The sequence below is a fragment of the Larimichthys crocea genome, chromosome IX (genome assembly GCF_000972845.2).
Source record: "Larimichthys crocea isolate SSNF chromosome IX, L_crocea_2.0, whole genome shotgun sequence".
Taxonomy (NCBI): domain Eukaryota; kingdom Metazoa; phylum Chordata; class Actinopteri; family Sciaenidae; genus Larimichthys; species Larimichthys crocea.
In genome coordinates this window covers 902,064-926,031 of record NC_040019.1, presented here as the reverse complement: position 1 = coordinate 926,031, position 23,968 = coordinate 902,064, and the positions used below count along the sequence as shown (strand labels likewise).

Here is a 23,968-nt window from a genome sequence, read left to right as displayed (position 1 = left end):
CTTCACAGTGCTGTGTGCGGTGGCCAGGCTTCAGCTTGGTCTTCAGCCTTTAAAGCAGCTGTAATCAATATGTTTTGTATCAGCAAACGATCATGTGATGACATAAATGTAACGACTGCAGTTCCCTTAATCTCCACAGAGCGGTTTAGCATCTTTCAGCTTAATGTTTTGGTTTTTCAAAGCACATAACTTTACTGTTATTGTTTCATTTGTCAGCCACAGCAGGGAGCTGTGTTCAGCTAAAAGCTCCGATAAACCCACTGATGACGGCCTGTTAGCAGTTTGAGCAACTTAGCAACCAGGTGGAGAACACAGCGGAGCGTTTAAGAGCCGAGGAGCTGGTGGAGACCAAAAACGGAGCTAAAAGGAGAGTTGATATTGGACTTATACTCAACAGGCGGACACAAACACAACTCTAAATGTTACTCTGTATCTGCTGGATGTGTGAATAGTCACATAGCCTTTAAATATGTCGTCTTCACACTTATTTCTTCTGCCAAAACTTCAGTTAAAGCAGGTTTAATTATTTCTAAGTGAAGGATTAAATCTGCAGCATCTTTTTGCTTATTACTGGTCCACAGTTATGCTTGAATGATCTAGTATCTAACTCCTCTACATCACAGGAAACACTGGATCATGTCTCTCCGCGTAGACACAGTTCATCTGGCGGCGCAGTAAAGAATGTATTTAAGTATACACACTCTTATTGTACGATGGTTTGTAGCCTGAGAAATGACACGGCGCGTACGAGGAGGCCTGGCTTGTGTCCAGGTCGGGATTTTTCAAGCAAAGCGTATGATTTCAGTGAGTGACGCTGAGAAGACTCAGAGTCACTTCATCCACTGTTTTAGCCACACGCACCACAGAACCAGACGGAGAGCTGATTTATTGACTTTGCTGGGGAAAGTAGTCCCAACACTTTCTCTGAACTCCAACGTACGACGTGAAGAAGGAGAAAACACACACACACACACACACACACACACACACTACTGCAGGAGCTGTTAAAAGAAAAGAATGACGTATTTTCTCCTGCTTCACGCTTCCACTTCATTTCAGAGAGAAATATTCTAGTTTTTTTATAGATATAGTCAAAAGTTACTTCATAAATTAAAATTTTACATGAGACGTGACATGTGATTGGCTTATAAAATATGAGTTATTGTATCATATCACATTAAACAACATTAAAAAGCTGAGTACACATAATAATACTAGAATCATTTCTGCAGAGTACTTTCACTTATGATACCTGGTGTATATGTAGCTTCTGTACTTAAGGAGGAATTGTACTCATAGAGTCAGTAAAGTATCTAAATACTTGTTTGAGTATAAACTATTGTCTGCTTGGTTATTTGTGTACATCACATGTTATTTAACTTGCTCAGCACTATGTCCTGTTGAGACTGCAGACAGCCCCCTGGTGGCAGGCCTCACACATGTCCAACAACCTCAAACTAAACATAAAAAAGCACAATATTCAGGTGAACATTAGCTGCATATTTTGAATATCACCATCATATTAATGTGGCACATCTTTGTACTTTCACATTTCAGCTGGCAGCCCAGAAAACCACAAATACAAAAAGGAGCAAGCTGCCAACCACCACAATCACAAAATCAGCTGTTTTAATTAAGCTTAATTTGACATGTTACACTTCCCATCATTAAGTGCATTTAGCAACTTCAGCCATGCTTCTTTTCTGGAGTTAAAGAGCTTTTCCTGAAACATTTGTCACTTTAAAGAGCTAAAAAAGTAAATATATTTTCAGCAATTTGTACTTTATAGGTGGAATATCCAGACAGACTAACAGCATATATATACAGTTTATTTTGGCTCTATAATATGTTTCCACACTCTCCTGTCCACTTTCTCAGCTTTAAAACCAACAACAGTTCCATATTTGATTTGTATTTGTTTGTTTTGGGGATTTTGACACTGAATATAATTTATAGACAGTTTGCGTTAAGTTAATAACTCTGAACATGAATGATTAAAAAGTGTTTTCTCACTGTAAACACGAACTTTTACGCACAGCAGCCAGCTCCTACCTTTCGCGGTCCATTGGGAAATAAAGCACTTTGCTGTGTTGACAGTCCACTCATGTCTTTAAGCCCACGACGTCTCTGTCCTTCACTATGAAATCAGAATAATGTGGAGTATATGTTTGCACCGACACATATGAAATACAGTTTCTGATGAGTATGTCAATAGCTGCCGAGGTACGAGGTGTCCCGCAGGTACCGACTGCTGGATCACTTGGACTTCTTCAGTGTTCGGCCCCTGAACTTTAAAACCTTTCTGGGTTCAGACGGCGCCGGCAGGCTGGGTGTCCGTGTGGCCCTAGTGTCCTCAGCCAGGCATGCAGTGGTGCAATGTAACTAAGTACATTTACTTACTTTACTGTATACATGCATATTTTTATTTAGTTATTTATTTATTTATTTTTTATCTTGTGCGGCGGGTAGTGCTTTTTATTTATTTGATTTGATTTTATTGTTTTTCATCTTTCTATTGTCTACTTCATGTTTTCATTGTGTTTCCATTGTGTTATTTATTGTGTTTTATCTTATTGTGCAGCACTTTGGAAACCTTGTGTTCGCTATATAAATAAAGTGGATTGGATACTTGAGTCCACTTCATCTTAGAGGAAAATATTCTACTTTTTTACTCCACTGCATTTGTCTGACAGCTTTTCAGATTGTATTTTTTAACACTTTGAAACATGGTTTAAAAGTCACTTAAGTCGATTTTGTTGCATTTTATTGTTTTTATTGTTTTTATTTTGTTTGTTTTTTACCTATTGTTCTCGTTATTTATTGTCTACTGTAAAGCACTTTGGTACACCGAAAGGACTGTTGTAAAGGGCTGTATAAATAAAGTACATTTACATTTACAAGTACATTTAAATATTCTCTGGATTATCAATGTTTGGGTTGCCAGGTTTGTGTCGTAAACCTGAACCCAAATATTTGTTTTCATGGATAATGCAACTGTTGTGAACACCTCTGGGAAGTTGATTAACCACAGCGTGATGTGTCATGGCTTCATACTTTATAGTAAATTATCCAGCAAGTACAACATCATTAAACCTCAACACTGTTTGGCCACACAGGGGCGGGAGAAACAAGCTGTCAGATTATTGCTTTTTATACACAGAGCAACATTAGTATACATTTAGGGTTGTATTCATGCCCAATACTGACTCTCTTTAAGCTCTGTTTTTCATCTCCAACACCTCTTGAGGCAAATATTTAGCTCTTTAGTTGCTAAACGCTCCATTATGTTCAGCAGCTAGACGTTAAATATCTGCTGGGTCTAGTGGGTTTATCAGAGTTTTTAGCTAAACAAACCAGCATGAACCCAGAATGACGCTGATGAGAGTGCTGAGCCTAAAACAGTAAAGTTCGGGGCTGTAAAACCAAAACAACAAACACAAAGGTGCTAAAATGCTCAAAGGAGCTGAGGGAAACTGTGGAACTGGTTGGTTTCCTTTCATCAGCACAAGTAGTCATGTAAAGTTCATGCAATGATGCGACTCCGGCGAATCATTCACATACACTTGCAGTTTTCTTGCAGGGTGCAGACATGTGGACGGATGAACTTATCAATGGTTGTTTCCTCAATGGATGAGATTCCTTATCTCTCTTTGACAGAAGAAAACAGGAGTCTCGGTCCGCAGATGTTATGGCGACGGCGTGGCAGTTGCTCTGGAGACAGCCTTGATCAGGGTCATGACAGAACAGTCAACAAGTGTCAGTGGGAGGTGGTGGGGGAGGCAGGGGGCATAAGAGCGTCTCGCTGTAGTGATCTTCCGGGGGAGTTGTTATTCCAGCAGAAGCCTTGGCCAAGGCCCTGCAGGTGTGGGGAGGTCAAGATAAGATTGGAATTTGTTTGGTCGTGGGGCCAGTAGCTGCATTCTTACCCGCTACAGGCTTGGTCTCCAAAACGATCCATTTGCCTTTGCAAAACTGTCAGCTTCTCCATGATGTAGCCCATATCCTGGTTGTTCTTGATGTTTTCCATCGATCCTGTAATGGTGACCATGTTCCGGTTCATAGTCTTTTTGATGTCGTCCACTTTGCGATTCAAAGCTGTGATGTTATCCATATTCCGCTGCACGGCCTCATTCAGATTCCCGACAGCTCTGCTCAGTGCTTCGATCATTACTGGCAGCTTTATGGGGCTTTGCACGGCTGTCAGTGTTTTCTGCATACCTCGGTGAACCAGTGCAATGCCCGATCCAATCAGAAAAACACTTGTAATCAACAATCCGAATAGGTAGATGTCTTCAACGTCCTCCACAGAAAGAGACGCCACACACACGACCCGCCACTTCTCCCAGGCGTCCATCGAGTAACCAGCTGCAAACGTTCCGGCGGGACATACAGGTTCCCCCAAACCTGGGCTTCTCGTTGAGAAGATGGTGTCATTTGCGCTTAGAGACCAGTTGATCAAATCCATGATGCTTGATAAATTGCAGAGCAGTACAAGGAGAGTCTCTTTCAAAGTAGACAAAAGACTAGACACAGACAGAGGAGCAGAGCTGGCAAGGCCAAGGGGAGGAGGGGAGGAAAAAAAGATGCGACCGCCTTCGTTGAGAGCCAAACGAGAAAAAAAATATATATATATCTTAAAGATTGTTATGCTGTTTGCACAAATAAAGCAAGGCAAACTATCAGCTGATTGTGAAGAACTGTCAAACCCAGAAGCACGACACATCTGCAGGGTAAAAGGTCAAGCGTCCAAACCAGGAGATCACTCGGAAGAGGCAAACCAAATCAGGCGGGATCGGGCAGACAGCATGAACAACATGGACTGGAAATGAACCAGTACATATGCTACTGGGCTGACTGTAACTACTGTAAGTAATTTACTTTAATTTACTAAACAGACTAACTACAATAGGAATGATGATGTCAGTGTCTCTCTCTTACATTCATGGTCCCCAGAGGATGATGATCCACCTGCCTTTTCATCTAGAGCCACCATGAGATTGAAGTGTCTCAGCAACCATTGGATGGATTGCCCTTAACTTTGGAAGACAGATATTCGTGGTCCCCAGAGAATGAATCCCAATGACTTAATGACGATACCGTAACTTTTCCTTTAGATTCAGATCATAGACTGTATAAAACATGGACGCAGTATCTGTGACGTCACCCACGGGTTTCAGAAGAGTCGTTCTACACCTTTTATAAGTGTTCAACAAATTATCAGTGATCTTTAAAGGACAGGTTCATATTTTGTCAACTAGTCCGCAGTCTTTGATCTAGAAATACTCTCTGAGTTCTTTTTAGGTCACTGTTCCCTCTTTCTGAAGCGATGCTACAATCTCATGTCCTTGGTAAAGTGTTTTTTTTTTCTGCAGCTCTGAGGTTTGACTTTCTCTGTCAGCGACTGAAATAACATGATGGAGAAATTCATCTTCAGGGACAAGGCATGCATCAAAATGTGCTTAGTCGGGTTTGACAATTAACTTTGACCTTGAAAACTCGTGTCGTGCTCCGCTCGCTTGTTCTAAAGCTGTCCACTGTCGAATCAAAGTCGTCGTGGTGAAATAAGAGATGTTCCAACTTGCCATTGAGCTTGACTCTTCGCCGTTGACCTTAAGAGCAGTCGTTGACAAAACAGCTGAACTCACGGTCCACTTACTTGTACTTGCGTTGCTGTATTTGTATTGTAAATCCTCTGGACACACAGCTGAGTGACATGTCAGCACAAGTTATGAAATAACTTCTTTGTTTACTTATTATGAATATTATGTTGGATTCAGGTTGACAGTTTATATCATAAAATGCAACTTCATGAGATGTTGCTATACAGGGCCAGTTTACGCAAACATGTGCAGCCCTTATTATTATTATTATTAAGAATAATCTTTATTGAGTAAACATGAAAAGAATTTATATGTAATATAATATAAATATATAATATAAATGATGTTTTTAAGTTGCTACAGCTACATACAGCTAGAAAAAGTTGATATAAAGCAACAATAATGTTTAACTGTAAATAAAATAAAATGCAAATTGTGCAGGATAACACATATTGAATGTAATAGATTACTTTATATGCATGAAGCAGATGTTTGTGTACAGTACATGTGTGTATACTCGTCTACAGTCACGTCTATATGCTGTGCAGGTTTTGTGTTGACACTCACGTACACGTTAAAGGACAGTTTGGATATTAAACTGTAAATAAATGATAAATCATTTATAATCATTGAATCATTTGTGGATGTGCTCATCACAGTGATGGCCTTGTGTCTGTTTATTTGGCATAGAGTCCTCTGTAGCGCCCACCAGAGGGGAGAAGCTGGAACATGTTCATGTTGTGAGTGATCTTCCTGACTCTGGACATGCATACGTCCTGAACGGAGGCCAGGCTGGCACCAGTCCTGCAATCCTGTCCAGTTTGGTGGCTGATCCAAACCACACAGTGACGGCTGTGCAGAGAACAGACAGCAGCTTCTGAGGCTGGTTGAACTTCCTGAGCATCCTCTACTACATCCTCTCCTAAACATGAAAGTTTCCACAGGAGACACTTTTCATTCCTCCTCATTAGAGGATGCTGCAGGTGTTGTCTGTGCTTGTAGATCAGATTTAGGTTTGACACTCGGTGTGTGATACATAAAATGATTAAAAACTATTTGAAAAAAAGGATGCAGACTCTTCAGTTGTCCAGCAGAGGGCATGATAAGTACAACATATTATATCAGATTATATCTTTTTTCTTACATCGTGTCAGCAGGTTTGTCTTGTCCTGCACTGTCATCAGAAACTGTTAGAAGCCGTGTGAGTACGAGGGGATGCCAACACGTCAGAGTCACACAAATGAAGATTGTCTCCATGAAAAAAGCAAGAGAGGCGTCAGAGTCAGATCTCAACAAAGTGAACAACAGACAACAATGAGTTCATCTGATGGACACATTTTAATCAGACCCAATAATGCAAAAAATAATAATTCTCTGAGCTACAGGTGATGTAAAGTCCATGAAGTAATAAACTGAATGTTGTGTGTCCATCAGACTCATGAATGTGTGTAAAATAGGTCAAAGCCGTCGTTGGAGAACACATAAAGATGCTGAGGGAGCGCTCATCCTGTTTACCAGCTGCTGGATTTCACTGTTTTCTGCTCAACTCGCAAGAATGTGTAGCTTACCCTGTTATGACATAAGCAGGCCTTTGTTTCCCTAAATCTGAATTATACACGGCTGAAACTGAATCCGCCTTACACACACACACACACACACACACACACACACAGAAGGTACAGACTGCTTATGTCACTCTTTGATGCATGAAGCGGGCTTTCACACTCGTTTGTGTGTGTGTGTGTGTGTGTGTGTGTGTGTGTGTGTTTGTCCATGCACGAGTGTGTGCGTATGTACACGGCGTCAGAGGTCACGAGGTTGTCACATCACTTCATGTTTCCATTGTACCAACTCGACCAAAAACGACAGAATAATTCGACATATTCACCAAACAGTTAATGTAATATTTATCAATTTTATTTGGTATAAACTCACAGGGTGTGTGTGTGTGTGTGTGTGTGTGTCATGTACTGCTATGTGTAATTCTGTATTATTTGGTACAACTCTGGTAAAACACATCAAATTCATTTTCTATTTTAACACTGTAAATCATTCCTTACAAACACAAGATATAAATAATTAATACATTTTACTTAAAGTGCTTTATTTAGAGAATGAAACTTTTATCTACAGACGCCACATATTGAGCTGCCATGTTTCTATGGTAACCCAGAATGGACAAAACAGCCTCCAAATACGACCTTTCATGTTTTATATTTGTCTCGTGGTCACCGTAGTTTCTCCCTCATGCCAGGACAGAGAGGGCGAGGGTTTCAATCAGTAACTTCACCGTTAGATGCCACTAGATCAGTGGTTCTTAACCTTGTTGGAGGTACCGAACCCCACCAGTTTCATATGCTCATTCACCAAACCCTTCTTTAGTAAAAAATAAAATATGATTTTTTTTACTGGTGCACAAAATGAACCGTGCATTAACATCACCTTGTTCAAATAACAAAACCAACACAGTGCATGAACTCACAACAACTTACCTCAGTGTGACTTCTGCTGTTGCCTTTGAGAGACCAGTTCAGATGTGTCTCATGTCATTTTCACAGCAAAGTCTGTTCCTTTTCTTAGTTTTTATGTCCAGCATCCTCGAAAACGATTGCTCACAAAGATATGTTGTAACAAATGGTATAAAAAATTCCAGGGCGGAGGCTCCACCGAACCCCTGAGACCGACTCACCGAACCCCTAGGGTTCGATCGAACCCAGGTTAAGAACCACTGCTCTAAACTCCACACTCCAGTCCTTTAATCAATAAAATTGACTTTATAAGTGCAGTTATTACAATCCTCCCAGCAAAACATCTCATCACTCACTCTATGACATAAAAACGTGGAATAAAGCCAACATTATCCTCACTGTTTCACTGCCTATCTCACTATTTTTTACACCGTCAAGGAATCTATTAACCTGAGAAAACAGGGAATCCATAACAACAAGCTTTTTTAATTCATTTAATAGATATCCAAGTGAATAATGCAAACAAAACCTGATCACATTCATCACTCATCGACTGCAGCGTTGCTTTGGCTTGCAGAAAAGAGCTTTGTGAGCAACTTTCAGTCAACATTTAATTAATTTAAATATTCCATATTAAAAATTTCTGTATTAAAGAATGTGCATCGTAAAGACTTCTCTCTATATGCAGACGACCCTTAGCTATTCGTCTAAGGATCATACATTCATTCGTGTTTTATTGCAATTATGCAACGTGTGACGTATGAAATGAAACCTCGAGTTTAAAATGAGTTTTTTTCACATCCTGTACAAAAATCCAATAACCTCTTCTCATCCACCATCCACCTTTCCTCCACAGCTGCATGTCAAAGACAGAGATAGCTCTTGCCGTCCTCTGCCTGTCAAGCGCGTCAGCTCTGATGGAAAAGCGATGGCATCGAGGCTTCCAGGTAAACTCCAAACGATACGATCAACCCTGGACTGCTGCCTCCTTACCTCAGCATCCTTTTATATTAGTCTGAGCATCAGAAATGTATCGATGGGAGACTGTTCATAAGTTCGCCGTGTGATAAGAAATGCAATTTTCTGAAATGACTGAAACACACAAAGACTCTGAACTTTACAAAAAAGATTTTACGTTTTCATTACTGTGTCATTTCTGCTGAATGTGAGGGCTGTTTATCAGTGTCGGGGGGAGGGAGCAGATACAAGGCGACCTCACAGTCCAGTCACAGCCTCTCAGTCACAGCGTTTGGCTCACGACCCCGCGAGGCAGCATGTTCAGAATCTTTATTGGCGCGTGTGGTGCTGTGATCTGCGTTTATCTCTTCGAAATGATGATAAACTTTTGACGTTAAAGACATTATTCGCTGGTTTTCAGATAAATTCCTCAGGTCTTATTCTCAACAAATGTCAGATGGAGGACAAACGGAGAACGCTGGTGACAGTAGCACAGAGCTCCGGGCGTTCTGTCTGACCTTTTATTAAAAGAGGCAAAGGTTAGATGTGATGTCAAAGGGTCGAGAGTTACAAGACACAGCAGCCAGCTCGTTTTACTTACCACTAATATGAATTACCTGTGGTTTAGGACCGTCGGATAGTATCTGTGGTGACAACACCACCTGTGGTCCAAACCACTAACCCAGCCCGGCTAACAAACTGAGCTAACGGCAGCTATAAGTCAGTGTAGCATCAAAATGATTTAAAATCTGTTATTTAGAAAAAGTTGTTGGTTCAAGTTGTGCTCGGAAAGGAAAGTGAATTTTTGTAGCAGCCAACACACCAACTGTAAAGCAAGCAGCCCACTCAGAAACCAACAGGGTTGAAATTTTAAATTTATTTTTTCCTCTTGTGTTTGCACGTTCATGAAGTATAAGGTCGAAAATTTAGTTAAATATGCACATTTTAAAAACATTTTTAACCGGTGTGCAGACATCTTCGCTTTGTTTCGTGCCACTTCCCAACCGCTTGCTTCTTTTTATTTGACTTGCCGTTGCGCCGCGTCTTAGATCTACCTTCGTTCTGCCTGAACACACAGCCGGTCTTATTTTTAAATGATTTGGCTCAGATTGTCACATGAAAGTCCATGAAAATGTTGAGTGCAGAGAAATGATACTGAAAGAAATACAGTGAAAAAAAAAGATTGCACTCATCTGAAGCTGCTTAATTTAAAAGTGCAGCCGAACACAAGTGGCACTATGGAGACATATTTTGTCCAAAGAGCTGCAAATACTTCCTCCTGCAACGGTGAAAGCATATTTGCGAAATCTCATTTGCTAAAGTGGACATTAATTATGTCAGAGTCTGCTCCACTAGAAGATAATGTACATAACTTCCAGAGAGGACACAATGGGAAGCATCTGATTCGATGGAGCCTAATGAAGCTTCATCACCAGTCACTTAATGGTTTCTGCTATTCAACCAGACCTCTCAGGGCTGAACGGCATCTCTGCAGAGTCACTCAGAGGCCGAACAAAACTCCCCTGCGAGCATTCAAAGAGGCAGAAACTGATTTTTAATGAGCGCTCAGATGGGAAAGCCTGTATGCAAATGTCAAAAATAACTCAGATTAGTGACTGTAATGAAACGTGTGTCTGCCATTCAAAACATTTATGTTGTTTGTGTTTGAATGTGATGCAGAGATCGTGCCATAGAAGTGCTGTGATGGAAAACACTTTGGCCTTATGACATAACATTAATAGAAAAAAATAAACTGCATGTGCATCTACACAGTGATTATCAGGTTTAAAGAGGTTTCTACATCCTGTACTGTTATTTTAAATAAATGCAGTGCACGTTCATGCATATAACTGACACATTTTCAAGTGCAGCGCAGCTAAATTGTTATTTGTACCTTCGTAACTAGTCGGTTAGATCACTGTTCCTTCTTCTCTGGCACCAGTAAGAAATTCCTCGTCCTTCTTCGGTTCGTCCAGACCGTCTCCTGCCAGGATTTGGACTCAGATTAAGAAACCAGATCACATCACGCCGATCCTGGCTTCATTTCACCGGCTACCTGTTGCTTTCCAAATTGATTTTAAGATTTTATTGATTACTTGCAAAGCCTTTAGAGGCCCAAGTTGTTTAGCAGATCTTTCAGCCTCTCCCTGAGGTCCTTGGTTGCGTCATCCTAGGTCCAGATTTATACCTTTAGTAATGACCTGCCTGAGGAACTGAGGGTTGCAAACTCCGTCTGGTCTTTTAAATCGCCTTTAAAAAGCCACTTTTAGTTGTTTTTGGGTTTGTTGTTTGCTTCATAAATAAAGTTTATATTATTATTATTAAGTGTCTCTCTGAGAGCGTACAGTATTCAGGTTATTGCCTTTAGTTACTAAATGTATCCTGTTTTAAAGATTAGACACTCGTCCTGCAAAAACATTGAAACCTAATAACACAAGGCAGTATACCCAATAAGGGAAGGTCTAAATATGATATGAATATGTGTTAGACAGCATAAATATCTGAGATTAAACTGTTATTCTGCCAACACTGGGTGAACCAGAAAGGTTTGCAAACTCTAAGTGGAGAAGATAAATCATAAATATCAGTCTTTTGCAAATATTACGGTTTTATTGGTTTCCACTGGAATACTCAAATGAGAGTTTATGTTTTTGGTGTCAAACAGACATGTAGCTTTGAAAAGTTTGTGGCTTGCTGTCAGCCTGACATCACGCTCAATGGCCCAGAGTTAATCCCCCATCCCCCCAACGTCCAAACACACCAAACTGTCCTTGGAAACCTCCTGCAGCGTTCGCCACACTGTGACTTCATTGGTCAGTTTTTAATTTGTGCGTCTGTGGCTGAAGGGGTCAGTACACTTCAAATGAAGTGCTCGTGTTTGCTCATGTACAAACAGTGAAACACAATGAGTCCTTCTGAGAAAGATTTAAACTGTTGCAGTTTGCGTGCGTGGTTCATATCTGGGAATTTACGTCAACGGCAACATTCGTCGCCAACTCAAAGTAACTTGTATCTGAAGTTTCATTTGCCTCCCAGGTGTGTGAATATTAAGTTCCTAAAAGATAGTTTTCGATACAAGTGTATCCGCTGCTTATCTCGGAGGCACAAACATGTTGTCATCACCGAGACTGTGGACTGTAGTGAGGCCCAGTTTTTTGGACTGACCTTTTCAGCAGCCTGAGGCACCTGCAGACCTCAGGGGCTGAGCTCAGACAGGTGGAAGACGAGCACGCCGTGTCCTTGACTGTCTAGAAAGTCTGCAAATGTGCAAACTCTTCAAGAATCAAGTCATTCATTTGATTTTTTACATTTTAATTGACTGCAAATGCACAGAAATATGCAGATTGTGTTTTGCAGATACACATTTTGCATGACGAGATTTCACATCAACCTCTCCTTCAGAATCTGTTTGTTCATCGTTCACGCAGGTTTTCACAGGAGGCTCCGGGGTCTGTTAGGACCGCGTCACGCGGGGCAGGTGTGAAGGCAGCTTAGTGAACGCGAGTGTGAAGCGATCGCAGCAGAAATCACAGCAGGTTGCTACACGAGTTAGACGTCGCAGTCGATTTTACAGATGAGAAACCCAAACACAGACGATCCTCCGTCTCCATCCTCCCGGCCGCTTCTCACCAACATTAATAATTATTCATTAGACTCGACTCTTAACTTTTATTTTCAGCCGTTTCAGTTCACTGAAGTTTTAGAAATGGAGAGTCGGAGTCGGATTTGTGCAGCAGAGTGATGTTTAACAAACAGAGAGTTTTAGGGGAGTTCAGATACAGGAAGGACAGCTTCGATGAGTTCATGAGAAAAACTCAAATACAAATAAGAATTAACCGAGGGTTCACTTTAAACATGATGCAGGTAGGCATACAGGTGCAGCGTCCAGGTAACAGAGCATCATCTGACAGCGAGCTGCATTCCTGCCTAGCAACAGCAGCATATATGGGACTATTTTTTAATGATTTGTAATAACGCTGCGTCACAAACATTTACTGTAAATATAAATGATTTATTCTCACTGTTTGAATTCAGTTTTCCTTCTTTAACCATGTAAATACCGTCACTCATACACAGTCTATGTATGCTGTGTATAAACACATTTCTGTATAGATCGGTTCATCATATATAATCTCTCATTTTGTTTCTCCTCTGGTGTGCACACTGCACTTTCACTCCTCTGTATATAAAGTATGGTGTGTTTGCATACAGTATATACGGAGGGAATTATTATAAATTCCACCTTGACCTTTGACATGACCTTTAACCTCGCTTGCCACGCTGATTCTATGAATAGGAAATGATGACAGAGTATAAAAACACTGTATTTATTATCAGACATCTCAATAGATGAAATGTCTTAAATCCAAAGACATAAACATAAAAGTGAATAAAAAATAGGTGACATTATATTGGATTGCACCAACAGGCTCTAGAATCTATCGGACTTTCAATTCGTTTTTATTTTTATTGTCTTTTTTTTTCACTCTTTCTGGTTGCTGAATAAAGTTTAGTGTCATTTTGTGTTTGGTGGAACTGCTATTGTTTTTTTATTTTTTGCTTTGTGTACAAGTAAAAACACTGTATTTATTATCAGACTATCAAGCTGATGGCCTCATGATATAAACTTCATTTTAATGATTCTTCTGTGAAAGGCACAAATTTAGGATTTTATTATTATTTTATGTGATTGATCATATGATATTTCATATTACACATTCCCCTGATTTATTCTGTTATTCTTGAAAGTTGATTATTGATCTTGGATCAAGTTGCTCTTTGAGTTTTTGACCCTATCACATGACCTTCATCAACAAATGGAGTGTGTCCACTTGTCAGGGAAATGTAGAAATTCACATGAAATCATTACAGTGAGTGAGTTTGATATTTGACATTTATGTGTTCAGAGACATGAACATCTAAAGTGTACTGGAGCTGATCAGTGATCATGATCAGCTCTGTGGACGCACTGAGATAATCTGAAGTCTGATTTCTGTTGTTTGAGCATCTTTTGGCATCAGCTGCCTCTCTCTCTCTCTCTCTCTCTCTCTCTCTCTCTCTCTCTCTCCATCGTCACAGCCCACGCAATTGGTTGGGTAAGGGAGGGGAGGGCTGGTGGAGGAGGTGGAGGTCCACGGTGGGTGACAGCGACCATGGTCCTCACAGAACTTGGTCCTATAAAAAGCCGCCGCTCGGTCGCAGAGCAGCTCAGACTTTTCCCTCCGCTCAGCTGCGCCTTTTTTTGCACACCGAGATGCGCATTATGGAGCGCACCTTCCGAGAGCAGCTCTTCTTTCTGGTGCTGTGCCTGTCTGTCCTCAAGGGAGACTCCAGATATATCGAGGTGAGACTCAGGAGACATTTCAACCTGAGCTGTAAAGTTCCTGTTAAACTCAAAATGTTTCTTCTTCTGCAGAACAACGAGATCTCCAAAGATGAATTATTTTCATTTTTAAACTCGCAGCTCAAGAGAGAAATACCTGAGGAGTTAATGTACCGTCGACCTTTGCGTGAGTCACATCAAATCTGTATTTAATGTATTTTATGTGTGTGTGCGTTCATTTATCTCTCACATACATTTTGTTTAGTTTTAAACAGGACATAGAAGATATTTCTAAGACTTCTCACTTTTTCTTTTTCACTTTTTCAGTTTGTTTTATTGTCACAAATTGTAAAAATTAAAATAAATATCAGAGAAATAAAGCAGTGGATGCAATAAATGAATGATAATTACAGTACAAATCAAAGAAAAGCCTCGTATACGTGCTGTTTTATATCTAACTGACTTGTTTTCTGGTTTTCTTGTATATGCACGTGTGTGTGTGTGTGTGTGTGTGTGTGTGTGTGTGTGTCTCTCAGGTTGTCTGGACATGGTTGCAGTGGAGGGTCAGTTCACCTTCACGGCCGAGCGTCCTCAGCTCAGCTGTGCTGCCTTCTTCATGGCAGAGCCCAACGAGGTGATCACTGTGGATTATGACAGCGTTGACATCGACTGCAGGGGAGGAGACTTCATCACGGTAAACCAAAAACTTTGTCACACAAAGAACCGTTCTGATCCTCTTTAAAAAAAAAAAAAAAAACTCCATGGGTTCCTGGAAGTTCCTGCATCTTTAACTCTTGGGTCTGTTGTGTAATCAGCATGTGTTTAGCAGTTGTTGTAGCACACTGCATGCTTGTTTTCATGCCAAGCTGGAGTCAGTCATTAGAAAAAAAGCTCCTTTAACATAAGGCAATAGCACATAACCTACTTATCTAAAACTTTCCATGATGATCACCCAAAATGCACTCCAGCCCCTGCAGAAATCAGCCTCTCTCCCCTTTAATGTGTCCCGTGCAGGTGTTTGACGGCTGGGTGATGAAGGGAGAGAAGTTCCCCAGCTCCCAGGATCACCCGCTGCCCCCGCACGAGCGCTACGTGGATTACTGCGACTCGGGATCGGTGAGGAGAAGCGTGCGCTCCTCTCAGAACGTGGCCATGATCTTCTTCCGAATTCACAACGCTGGCAGCAGCTTCACCCTGACGCTCAGGAAACACATCGACCCTTTCCGTGAGTGAGACACAGCCGCTCCATGTGTGTGTGAGTCTGTGGTGATGATACAAGCCTGGCAGGGTGCTTTAGTCATCAGTTTGCCATCACTATGTTTCTGGATCAGGACCAGGATCACATTGCAAATGCTGTCCTACTGTAACATGTAAGGACGAGACAATCCTCTGACTGAACCCTGTAAATGTCCCTGTAGTACATTAGATTTCCACTTTATTTGCTTTCATGATATCAGACTTGAATTCTCTTGAACTCTTAGAAGCTTTGCAGCAATGCATGCACGTCAAGTTTCAGCAACAAACTCAAATAACCAGAAATAAAATGAAAACTTTGCATGCACGTTTGCTCATTTATCAAAGCACCTTCATGTTTTGCCATTGCTGTTTTGAATCGATCCCTCCTCTCACCACATCTCGTCTCCTTTGCAGCCTGTAATGTCATCTCTCAGTCACCAGAGGGCAGTTACACAATGGTGAGCCCGCAGCAGCACAGGAACTGCAGCTTCTCCATCATATATCCAGTGGAGATCGACATCTCCGAGTTCAGCCTGGGACACTTCAACAACTTCCCCAAGGTGAATGCAAACACTTCATCACTGCCTCGGGGCTCTTGATTCTTGTCCTCACCGCGTTTTTTTCAAATTCTCAAGTGCTCATAGAAGCTGAAAATAACACAACAGCAGCATCTTTCCAGAAACAGAGCTTCAATTACAAACTATTACACACATTTGATAAAAAAGTTGTTAGCTGACCCTTTAAAACACTGAGTACGATTCTTATGCAACTTTAACTGCCCATGATTTGACTTGTTTGAAAGCAGAGTGTCATAATTATATGCTTTACCTAAATTAAGACTTTCTATGAATGTGTTAGAAGTCCTCAAAACATTTTTAGTGGTGGCTCATTGTAAAGAAAGAAAGAATCACCAAACGTTGCTGCTCCCTGCAGCTCTGCAGAGCATTTTAGTGTCTTTCAGTTCCTTCTTTTGGTTCAGTCTCACTGGCGTTGGTCAAAAAGCTCTGCACACATTCCAGCTGTACACTACGTGTGAATGATCATGTTGCTTTGCATCTGCAGGACGTGTAACTAGGCTGTAACTGTTTGTATGTAACAAGTATGTCAGTGCCGTGTTCACAGCTTGTTTCTGCCGCCCTCAAGTGGCCCAAAAAATAAATAAAAATCAATGAATGCAGGTTTTATGTTAGAGATTTTTGAGGAAATTTTTCAAATTCACGCTTTGTACACTCCCAAACTCTGTTCACAATGTTCCAACACGAGGCACAGGTTGCTCCTCTGAGCACAGTCTGTATCTAAATCAGGTTACAAAGTATAAAGACGGGTCATTTTAAAGAGATAGAGGGATAGCGGTCAGTGCACTCTCACTTTGGAGAAGAAGACAGAAGTCCCGGCACAGAAAGCATTTGCATATTTTAGCCACCTGAAAAGATGAAGATCCGTGTCAGCGTACTTTACTTCACTGTGAGCTTGTTTTACCTCTTTGCTGTCAGACAGACCTTTGCCCTGAAGCCACATTGTAGACCACAGACTTCACGCCAAACTTTGCAGCTCACAGTGGATCTGATAATAAGAATGATCCCTTTAAGACAAATGAAATCAGCATGATGGTTCATTGTTATATTTTCTACGAGGGTTATGAGTTCGGTGCTGTTTGTTTGTCTGTCAGCAGGATTATGGAAAAACTAGCGGTCAGATTTTCTTGAAACTTGGTGGAAGCGTGTAGCAAGAGCCAAGAATGTGTTAAATTGTGAACAGATTCAATTCACAGGGCAGATGCACAATTATTTCTCACCTATATCTATGCATATCATAGACAGGCCTTAGAAGAGGTCTGCAGTGTTATTACAGATACTAGACACTGTGATAAACTGACTGTCGCTCCTCTGAATCTTGTTGATGGATCATATTTGCCACTTGTCATAAAGCCACGTGTTGATTTCCGCAGAGGTCCACGCCTGGTTGCGGAGAATCGGGAGATTACGTGCAGCTTCTGGGAGGAAATGGCATCGACACATCGAAGCTGCTGCCCATCACGGACCTCTGCATCTCTTTTATTGGACCCAGTGAGTACACGCGATGATGATCTCCTTACTTCCACATCATCAGACCGACTTCTGCTTGAACTGAGACCTTTCCTTCCTCTGTCCCTGCAGCACACATGAAGATCGGCTGCGACAACACGGTGGTGAGGATGGTGTCCAGCGGGAAGTTTGTCAGCCGAGTGTCTTTCAGCTACAGGCTGCTGGACAGCCAGGAGCTGCAGACCATCAAACTCAACAACGTGGAAGATTTCTGTTTCAATAACTGATCCCGACAGGATCATAAAGTGACAAATGTATCATTTGACTGCAAACATTTTTTAAATTATTTTACTAAAAACAAGAGGTCCAGCTGCTCTCATTAGATGAAATGTCTTAAATCCAAAGACATAAACATAAAAGTGAATAAAAAATAGGTGATATTATATTGGATTGCACCAACAGGCTCTAGAATCTATCGGACTTTCAATTCGTTTTTATTTTTATTGTCTTTTTTTTTCACTCTTTCTGGTTGCTGAATAAAGTTTAGTGTCATTTTGTGTTTGGTGGAACTGCTATTGTTTTTTATTTTTGCTTTGTGTACAATATATTTATTGAGACGAGGGACTTATGATATTGTTATTAAGTTGTATATGGGTTCATGGCCAACATTCTTGAAAAGGAATGGTGCTAAAATGAATGTTACCTTCTGTTTGTTTTTTGTTTTTTGCTGAACGATGCCGAGTCATTTCCTGTCACGGACCACGTAGATGGCAATATCAGAAGTGTTCATTATGATAAATACAAGTGTTCATTGCCATTATGCAGTTCAATTTGTATAAAACCTTTTTGTAATAAAACTATACCGCATGACAAAGCACTCAGCTGTGGTTTGGCTCTGATTTCAAACGTCTTTGTGTTGTGCACTGCAGCACTTACACTGAAACAGTGTGTTGTCCTCAAATACTGGGACTCAGTTGATCTGAATATGAAGAATAAACATAATTTATACCTTAATGCAAAGTTTAAAAAGTACAAAAAGCTTTATGTTCTGATAACCGAGTTCATTCAAACACAACAAACCTTTATCTTTATGCTGCATTAACATATATTTTCGTGACCTACTCTATCTATCAGATACATACTTTATTATTTATTATGCACATGCAGGATATTCAGCACTCCTCCTGCTCGTTTGTGTTCGAAAGGAAATTCCTGCAACTGTTCCTGTCTGTTCTGTGCACGGCTCCATTAAATTACTTTCAATTCATTAGTTTCAGTGGAGGGACACATATGGGAGGTGTTTATTGCTCCACCTTTCCAGACAGCGCTGGTTCTGTGCAGCGTGTGACCGGGACAACACTGGGACAAACTTTAGAGGCTGATGACATCGAGGGGCTCCTCTTGTGCCTTTAGCCTCAGCTGCACTTTGACATCATACCTGCTGAACATGTTGTCATTGTCATGTATGAAATTTATCTCAAAGCGCAGCGCTATGCACAGTGCTCAGAGCTCCAGGTGAGTGCTGGTGTTCACAGCGTGTGCTGTGGCACCAGTGTCGTGCCAGAACTGGAGCAACCTAACCAGCCTCAGCAGCCTCTGAAATAATATACAAATAAAACATCCATCCTCTATTTAATTTCATTTGAATTGTTTCTAACAGACTTCTGCTCAGCCCTAACTTGACAAACACCACGAGTCCGTTCAGGTTGCGTGGCGAGCATTTGCCACTTCATTATCCCTTCAAATGTGGCATGACGTGAGGGTCTTTGGTGACTGGTCTCCGGTATACGACCGCCTCCCCGTCACCACAGAAAGAGCAGCGGGCCATATCTCTGAAAATAATGGCTTGAATGGTTACAAACCAATGGGGCGGCCAGTGATTAAAGGCCTGCAGGTGTGTTATCAATGACACACACCTGCAGCCACAGCTGGTGATGAACGAGTGTGTGATTATGACTCACGTCAGAAATCCATGTGTGTGTGTGTGTGTATTGTAGTGATAAGCACCTCTAGTGTCTTTCACTAATCTAAATGTGGATTAAAAAAGAGAGTCGACTTAAAGCAGCTGTCTGAAAGGACAACCGTCATCAAATCTCCAGAAAAAAATCAAAATCAATAATGTGTTGGTCTGTCTCTTAAGACATGCCGACTATCTGAAGACATAAATCGTTAAAGCAACACTGTGTAACAGAGTTTAACTCCACACTGACCTGTGATCAGGTGAACGGTGTCTCTGTCATTCGTACGTCTGTTCTCACACTATGTAACTTTGGGCTCCGGGTCGGGAGAAGTACGTAATGCTTTACGGCACTAAGTCACACAGCAGCAACTATTTCACTGATTCTGGTGAAACTGGATCATATTTTATGGAGGAAATGTTTTCTGGTTTTCCCTCTGATGTCCTCCGGCTGCTCCGCCTCAACTCTCTGTGATTTACAGAGTTTATGATGGACAGTGAAGTAAACTGCTGACAGCTGTAGCTGCTGTTAGCTCATGTTAAGTCAGTCTGTTAGCTGCTGTTAGCTCAGTTTGTTAGCCAGGGCTGCCCGGACTGTGAGCTCAGAGTGTTAGTGTTTGTACCACAGGCGTTTTGGACCACAGGTAAAGAGATGAGTAGAGCCAGTGTCGTGCCAGAACAGGAGCTGGAGCCTCTATGGACATAATGGAAGAGGAGAAAGACTGAAGAGGACGCTGACGGGGGAAGAGAAAATGAGAGAGTGAGCGAGAAAGAAGCTGCCGGACAAGAGTAAATGTGTTTCCTGATGGACAGTGAAGTAAACTGTAGCTGCTGTTAGCTCAGTGTTTGTACCACAGGAGCTTTGGATCACCGGGAAGAGATGATGGTTTGGTATTTGTATATAATCACCTAAAACGAGGAGTCGTCATGACCCTGAGGATGAGCGTTTGATATTTATGTACACTGCAGGTACAGACATATTTCTACAGTAGCCCAGAACAGACAAACTTCACACTAGCTCTAGATAACTTTGTGTGTTTTGTTGCCACTGTAGTTTCTCCTTCACGTAAGGAAGAAGAGGGTATTTATTTTTGTTTTTTCATTTCATAAATGTACATTATATTTCTATTGTATGCTTGAAAATCTGCTCTCTGTCTGAGGCAGCTTGTTGCGTGTCCCCTCTGTGCTCAGTGATGAAATTAATGAAGAAGCCCGATGACGCGTTCACTCCGCAAAATGAAGAACAAGACCACATGGTCTATGAGTTATTTCCTATGGACTATTACGGCATCGGCCTTCTATAAATTATCCGGCATGTTGTTCAGTTTGTTGTTGTTTTTTTTTATGATTGACGGTTTGATTGAACTCTGCAGAATGAGAAAATCAAGTGTGACATTTGAATCTGGCATTTGTGAGAGGATAAATTATCAATACTTTGTCAGTCACTCAGCGGGGAGCACTGATGGATGCAGACACTCAATATTCTGAGCGCTTTGCCTTTCAAAACATCACGCCCTCACATTCACGAAACAATGCGGAAGAGAAAAATCTGTGTATGTTTTAGAAAGGAAGTTCCTAATATGCATTTTTTTAGGTCAAACGTTTTCCTTTTATTACTTGAACTCATTGACTAGTTGATTGATTTTTATTGCAGATTAATTTCTCGGGTCGTGACAGCAATGTTGAGGTTGACATTTTTCGCCTTTTAGTGAAATGTCTTAACAACATCTGCATGGATTGCCATTCGTGGTTCCCAGAGGGTGAATCTTAATGACTTTGGTGATGTACTCAATCCTATAACCTTGTCAGAGTACGGAACAGGAGACCCAAATGCGTGTACGAACAAGTTGAGTTTTATTGAGTTCAGGGGAAAAGGTAAGGGGAGAAAGTCTCTGAGGTGGTGAACGGGCCGGAGGGTCGGGGGGAGACTGTAGCGTCTGGAGGTCTGCAGGGAGTGGACTGGAGTCCCAGGATCCACAGAGCGCCGGCACGGAGACAGGTGGAGATACAGGATACTGGCGTCGGGAGCAGCAGGAAACGAGTGGTCAGGTTCAATGCAGGTTCAGGGTCTGGGGCTCAGTCTTCAGCCAACGAACAGGATTCACTCTTTCTTCGAAGACGAACTGACACTGACTGTGGAGAGACCTGGGTTTAAATGCACAGAGAGAGCAGAGGATAACGAGGGACAGGTGTGGAAAACAGGTGTGCTGAGTGAGTGTAATTAGTGGCAATTAACAGGCCTATCCAGTGAGTCCATGACAAACCTGGACCTTTAAAGTTGCAATATGTAACTGTAACTGGCCACATGTCGAGGACCGCTGGAGGTTTTCAGGTACTAGATCAGGGAGACGTAACGAAACGCTGGCAGGAAGTCGAGCCGGACTGAGCGCTAGATCTAGAGTAGATGGGCAATTTAAACCGAGGCTCGCAAGTTCATCCAGAAACTGGCGAGGTGTGAAGCTGGGAGCAAGAGGGAGTGACCCACCTCCGAAGGGGTCAGGGTCTCCTGGGTGCCAGGAGATAAACCTGGCAAGAAAACCACCACAGTGGTGTCGATCTGAGGGCAGACTGGATGCTACAGTGACACATCATGGCATGTTAACTTCAGTAAGTACGTCTGCAACACAGCACAAAGATGACCTAACATCATAACGTCACGATTTTAGTCCATTTTTGAATGTTTCCATCAAAGTTTGGTTCATCTTGCACCTTTAAGTCATGTTTTCTGGGTCTCTGGACTCCCATATTGTCTCATACTAAACTGATTTTAATCTTTTTTCACTGAAAAGGCTGAAAAAAACATGATCGTGTCAGATTTTACTAACCAGCTGATCAAACTATAAGATTCGATTTCATCTTTATGTGCAGCAGCAGAGAGGCTGCGACCATCGTACACATGAGTGTGTTATAAATCACAGGAGACGTTATAAATGATGCACACATCCCACCTCTCTGATAATATTTTTTTTTCCAGTGTAGGAGACAGATCGGGCTGCACGTTGCCCAACAGGGGCTGCAGGACGGCATTTTTCACCGGTGCGTTGTCGTCATCCCCCGCGGGATGACCACACCATTTTCCAGGCTAAAGCAAGCTGCTGTGGAAAATCTGTCTGCTCACGTGCTGTGCTTCATAATAGGATCATCCTCCATCTGTTAATAGGCAGCACTGAAGACCTACGATGATATCTGATGAGGCTTTTGTTAACGCCATCCCACGCTATTCAACATCAGACTGTGAGGAAGAGCTACTCTACTTTGTGTCTTGTATTATCTTGGAGTAGGAGGATGTATGTTCAAATATTATGTCAAAAATACTGTTATGACTTACTGATTTTGTATTCATGAAATGAAAGTATTCCACTTAAAATATTCTTGACTACACTCGAGTAAAGTCATGATCAATTGTATTTAAATATATATATTTTAAACAATATAGTCATTTTGTATATATACCATTCATTTACTTAAGAATATAGTAATCCAGGTAAGATATTTTGACATTTAGAGTATATTTAACTAAGTATTTGTAATAAATCAAATGTATTTCAGCAGCTGTACAAGAGAAGTATACACAAGGCACATGGTAAGACAATACAAAGCACATTGGGTAAACTTAGTTATAACTCAATGGTGAGTCAGAAAAAGCACTTAAGTGAGTCAGTACTCAAAAACTCATGCAAGTACACTTTGTGAAAGTACACAGTTCTCTTGGTATCTTATCCTCTAAACATCTCTATAATTATCCCTGTGAGATTCATAAGTGAGCTCCTGTGTACAAACCCCTCACCTCTGCCTCCGTCCACCGCTATTTTAAGACGTCCAGTGTCCTGCTCGACTGCAGAAGACGGACACTGTTCCTCTTCCTTGTGTGATATTTATTTTTCATGCAATATGTCTGATTTATCTTGGCCGTCTTTATTATTTCAGTTCTTTTATATTGTCGTTGGTCTAACACCAGCCCTCGAAGGTGAAATAGCAATAAAACCTGCAGCATGTGGGCCAAATCAGACACATTAAACACACTGAGAGCGCAGACAGATGCACACAAACGATGAATACCGAGCCCTCTTTTTGTATCTCACAGATTCATTCGATTTTTAATTCACTGTCCTCATCATCAGCTGAGGCTGTAAGCTAAGAAATGCTCAAACACACACACACACACACACACACACACAGGTCACTCCTAACGATGGGTTATGACACAAACGGTGACGCACAAAGTGACGAAACGGGAGAGCGGACAGCATGTGGGAGATGAGAAGGGCTCCAGGCGGATTTTAAAGACATCGGTCGCAGGTAGCAGACACATTTGGACGTGTGTCACTTGAATTGAGGCCAAACTGCCACATGCCTGAGAATAAAACATACATTTATGTTTGTTCATTTCATTAGAAAAACTC

The 23,968-nt window shown here is 41.4% G+C and overlaps 2 protein-coding genes across 2 annotated transcripts in view; one reads left to right on the top strand and one right to left on the bottom strand.

Moving 5' to 3' along the window:
- The window catches only part of pde8b (phosphodiesterase 8B), a 42,029-nt gene extending 39,733 nt beyond the window's left edge, over positions 1-2,296 (bottom strand). Inside the window, exon 1 of the mRNA XM_027282095.1 lies at positions 2,053-2,296. Within this exon, the coding sequence (XP_027137896.1) occupies positions 2,053-2,106 (54 nt within the window). The 5' untranslated portion in view covers positions 2,107-2,296. The remainder of the gene's footprint in view (positions 1-2,052) is intronic.
- An 11,902-nt stretch (positions 2,297-14,198) lies between these two features.
- Positions 14,199-18,485, top strand: crhbp (corticotropin releasing hormone binding protein). Its single transcript, XM_010740507.3, has 7 exons — positions 14,199-14,369; positions 14,442-14,535; positions 14,885-15,042; positions 15,363-15,573; positions 15,999-16,144; positions 17,533-17,650; positions 17,741-18,485. The coding sequence occupies exons 1-7, from the start codon at positions 14,280-14,282 to the stop codon at positions 17,893-17,895; spliced, it is 972 nt and encodes a 323-aa protein (XP_010738809.1). The 5' UTR covers positions 14,199-14,279; the 3' UTR covers positions 17,896-18,485.
- Positions 18,486-23,968: the final 5,483 nt, after the last annotated feature.

Excerpts from the sequence above, each read along its gene's own strand:
- crhbp (XM_010740507.3), top strand. The coding sequence starts at position 14,280 with ATGCGCATTATGGAGCGCACCTTCCGAGAGCAGCTCTTCTTTCTGGTG. Across the intron at positions 15,574-15,998 it reads GAAACACATCGACCCTTTCC|CCTGTAATGTCATCTCTCAG; the intron begins GTGAGTGAGACA and ends TCTCCTTTGCAG. Across the intron at positions 17,651-17,740 it reads CATCTCTTTTATTGGACCCA|CACACATGAAGATCGGCTGC; the intron begins GTGAGTACACGC and ends CTGTCCCTGCAG.